The 3,910-nt window shown below is 50.7% G+C and overlaps 1 protein-coding gene across 1 annotated transcript in view; it reads left to right on the top strand.

The window, feature by feature from the left end:
• LOC108800428 (meckelin-like) overlaps positions 1-3,910 on the top strand; it is a 29,424-nt gene that overhangs the window by 2,754 nt on the left and 22,760 nt on the right. The window contains exons 2-6 of the mRNA XM_018572412.1: positions 550-629; positions 1,624-1,702; positions 2,749-2,824; positions 3,091-3,148; positions 3,230-3,262. Of these exons, the coding sequence (XP_018427914.1) occupies positions 550-629; positions 1,624-1,702; positions 2,749-2,824; positions 3,091-3,148; positions 3,230-3,262 (326 nt within the window). The remainder of the gene's footprint in view (positions 1-549; positions 630-1,623; positions 1,703-2,748; positions 2,825-3,090; positions 3,149-3,229; positions 3,263-3,910) is intronic.

Raw genomic sequence — 3,910 nt, 5'->3', positions numbered from 1 at the left:
AGGGGGAGGGGGAGGGGGGGTTAAACTTCAATGCTCTATGCGTTTCGGTGTCTGACCCCACTGGCGCGAACCTCTGACCGACGCAAGACAACAATCCGCAATCTCATGTCTGTGGGGTCAGACACCCCAACACTCATCATCAACGTGCTGTCCGTGCAGAGAACAGAGCTGTAAGAGGGGTCAAGCAAGCTCCACCCACTACAGGAGACTACAGAAAGGGGGCGGAGACAAGACCAGTCCCCCTGCACAAGGAGAGAGAGCAGCAGTGACCGGTCTTTATTACAGGAGGGGGCGGAGACAAGACCAGTCCCCCTGCACAAGGAGAGAGAGCAGCAGTGACCGGTCTTTATTACAGGAGGGGGCGGAGACAAGACCAGTCACCCTGCACAAGGAGAGAGAGCAGCAGTGACAACCATGCCCCTCCCCCCAAACACGCGGCTCATTTATTGTTTGTAACTAAACTGCATGAAAAGAAATGAGAAACAATTAGAAGTCAGCAGGGAAGATGGCAGATTGTTTGTGTGTCACGGTTGTGTCGGCTGATTGCAGGTCTGCGTTGTGTGTGTCCGAGTGGCTCCGCCATGACAGGCCGTGGATCGCCCCAAGTCACCTGCACCCAGTGCTCGCAGGTAAGTCATACAGGGATGGGGGGGAGGGGAGCTTATAATGGGGTCACTTTATTGCTGTGTTACATGAAAGGCTTTGTAAAGCTGTAGTCAGCGTTGTCACATCTCAGGCGACTATCCCGCTCTGCCTCATGTACACAAAAACAGGAAATACAGAAAATGATCTGCCAGAAAGCCCGGGAGCTCCCAACTTCCTGTAGTGAGCTGACAACGCTGCCTCTGCTGCACTGAAATCCCCAAAAGTGTTGTCAGTCCTGTCTGGTTTTGGTCCTGATGCAGTGGCGTCACAAGAGGGACGCGGGAGGTGCGGCCCCCATTTGGAGGGGTGACACCAAAATGACTGAGAGTAATTTTGGTGTCACCCCCTCTGGAAAGTCGCGCACTCGGTCATAGACTGAGAGCCCCACAGTGTCAGGAGAGAGGAGAGGACCCAGCGGCATACCTCATCCCGCTAGGTGAACGTCCCCTCATCCCCAAGATGGCCGCCGCCAGGTATCACAAAGATGGCAGCGCATGCGAGGTGACGTCACAGTGGGGTGCCACCCAGCCTCGGGACGCCCCTGTCCTGATGCACTACAGAAAACACCCCTCTGCCTTCCACTGGAAAAAAAGGGAAGGGGGATGTAGTCCAGCACGGGAGAACTGGTCCTGACAACACCACTCCGAATTTCAGTGAAGCGGAGGCAGCGTTGTCATCTCAGTACAGGAAGTTGGGAGCTCCCAGGATTTCTGGCAGATCAGATATTGTTTTGTGCACTTGTGATGGGATGACACTCGGGAAGCGGAGATTCCGTTGAGTATTATGTGGAATTTTTTAGCTTTTTTTTTAATGATGGAGAACGACCAATCAGAATTCATGTCCAAGGACGCTGAGCACAATATAAATACTGGAATCCGATTGGCTGCCATAGAAGAGCGCAGATCGCGGTGTCTGGTGGAGGATTTCTTTTTTTATAGATTTAAGTGAAATTAATTCATGTTTGGTTTTCTGTCCCAGAAGAAAGTTTCCCTGGACCAGCGAGTTTGTCTGACCTGCAACGGAACTGCGTGTGTGTGCGGGAGCAACGACGTGACCGGTAAGAGGACCAGATGCGTGTGTGTGAGCGAGAGGTCAGAGAGGTCAGAGAGTGATAATCAGAGACATTCTCCTACAATGATCATACTCAGTGTTCTCTGTACAGCACTGCGGTATATGTCAGAGCTATATACATGTATAATAATAGTGTGTGACTGAGGGGGGGACATTAGAGTGTAAGCTCCTCTGTACAGAGACTGATGTGACTGTGGGGGAGGGGGCATTAGAGTGTAAGCTCCTCTGTACAGAGACTGATGTGACTGTGGGGGAGGGGGCATTAGAGTGTAAGCTCCTCTGTACAGAGACTGATGTGACTGTGGGGGAGGGGGCATTAGAGTGTAAGCTCCTCTGTACAGAGACTGATGTGACTGTGGGGGAGGGGGCATTAGAGTGTAAGCTCCTCTGTACAGAGACTGATGTGACTGTGGGGGAGGGGGCATTAGAGTGTAAGCTCCTCTGTACAGAGACTGATGTGACTGTGGGGGAGGGGGCATTAGAGTGTAAGCTCCTCTGTACAGAGACTGATGTGACTGTGGGGGAGGGGGCATTAGAGTGTAAGCTCCTCTGTACAGAGACTGATGTGACTGTGGGGGAGGGGGCATTAGAGTGTAAGCTCCTCTGTACAGAGACTGATGTGACTGTGGGGGAGGGGGCATTAGAGTGTAAGCTCCTCTGTACAGAGACTGATGTGACTGTGGGGGAGGGGGCATTAGAGTGTAAGCTCCTCTGTACAGAGACTGATGTGACTGTGGGGGAGGGGGCATTAGAGTGTAAGCTCCTCTGTACAGAGACTGATGTGACTGTGGGGGAGGGGGCATTAGAGTGTAAGCTCCTCTGTACAGAGACTGATGTGACTGTGGGGGAGGGGGCATTAGAGTGTAAGCTCCTCTGTACAGAGACTGATGTGACTGTGGGGGGGAGGGGACATTAGAGTGTAAGCTCTTCTGTACAGAGACTGATGGGACCGGCTCAGTGTTCTCTGTACTGCGCTGCGGTATATGTTGGAGCCATGTGGAATAATCAATGTGTATATTTCATGTATTTTAGAAGAAGATTACATATCTCTGACATACACATGCGTGACGTGTTCGGGAGACACGCGGCCAAACGCTGCCGGCGATCGGTGAGTAAAGTATCACCATAGACGGGATCACGGAGGATACAATTCATCGTAAATGATTCTACAATATTCTCCGTTTTGCCCCTTTTGATGAATTTCCTCTATTATTTGGCGGTACTTGTGGAACGCAAAACTCCTCATTTGTCTGGGCAGTGGGGGAGGGGAGCTTCCGTTTACATACGTCTTGTTCATTCTGACATCATCTCCTTGTACGTGTCACAGTTGAGTGTCTCTGCGCAGTTACAATGAAATCTCTCTCTGTGTTCCAGGTGTGTTCTGTGCCCGCCCACCTACAATCCCGGCTGCAGCTGTCCGGCAACCAATCAGGTAACAGGATTTTTCTAGCAGTGACCCCGTCTTTTTATTGGTTCTCCGGAATAATTTGGTCTATGCTTCTTGTCTTTGCAGCTTGGCGGAGTTTGTGTCCCGAATGATCCTGGGGTAATGAGACTTTACTGTACTGTACATGTGGATGGGGAGGTCGTATTTATGAAGACTCCGCCCCCTTACATTATTAAGAACATAGCATATATGGGGGACGGGGATATATAAATATTTAAATTGAGGGGCGGGCAGATTTTATTAATTTCATTAATTTTATTAATTTATTAATTTCCATTGATTCGGTAACCGGTGCCGGGCGCCAGAGCCAGTCAGTTTGTGTCGCTTTCATGTGAAAGCGACACAAACTGATTGGCTCTGGCGCCCAGCGCCGGTTACCGAATCAATGTCATTGTTGGGATATTTGGAAAGGCCTCAAATGTGAATCAGCCAAAAAGCAGCCAATGTGTTCCCTGGTTCCAGCACCCCCCTCAGAGTCATGGAGCAAGAGGCTGTAGTCCCGCCTGTGGGGAAATCTGCTGAACTTGACTGTAGCGGATTATATAGAACAACCGCGGCGCTCGCTGTATCCCATTGGCGGTTCAAAGACGGAGTTCATTGGTTACCAGAAGCTGCTTATACAATAAATGATGAGTCCTCTGTAAAATCAGAAGCTGATCACATGACCCCGTCACTATCCGATCACATGACCCCGTCACTATCCGATCACACGACCCCGTCACTATCCGATCACATGACCCCCGCAAT

The sequence above is a fragment of the Nanorana parkeri genome, unplaced genomic scaffold (assembly GCF_000935625.1).
Source record: "Nanorana parkeri isolate BGI_ZX_2015 unplaced genomic scaffold, ASM93562v1 scaffold2022, whole genome shotgun sequence".
In the NCBI taxonomy this organism is placed as follows: Eukaryota; Metazoa; Chordata; class Amphibia; order Anura; family Dicroglossidae; genus Nanorana; species Nanorana parkeri.
This window is presented reverse-complemented; position numbering and strand designations above follow the sequence as displayed.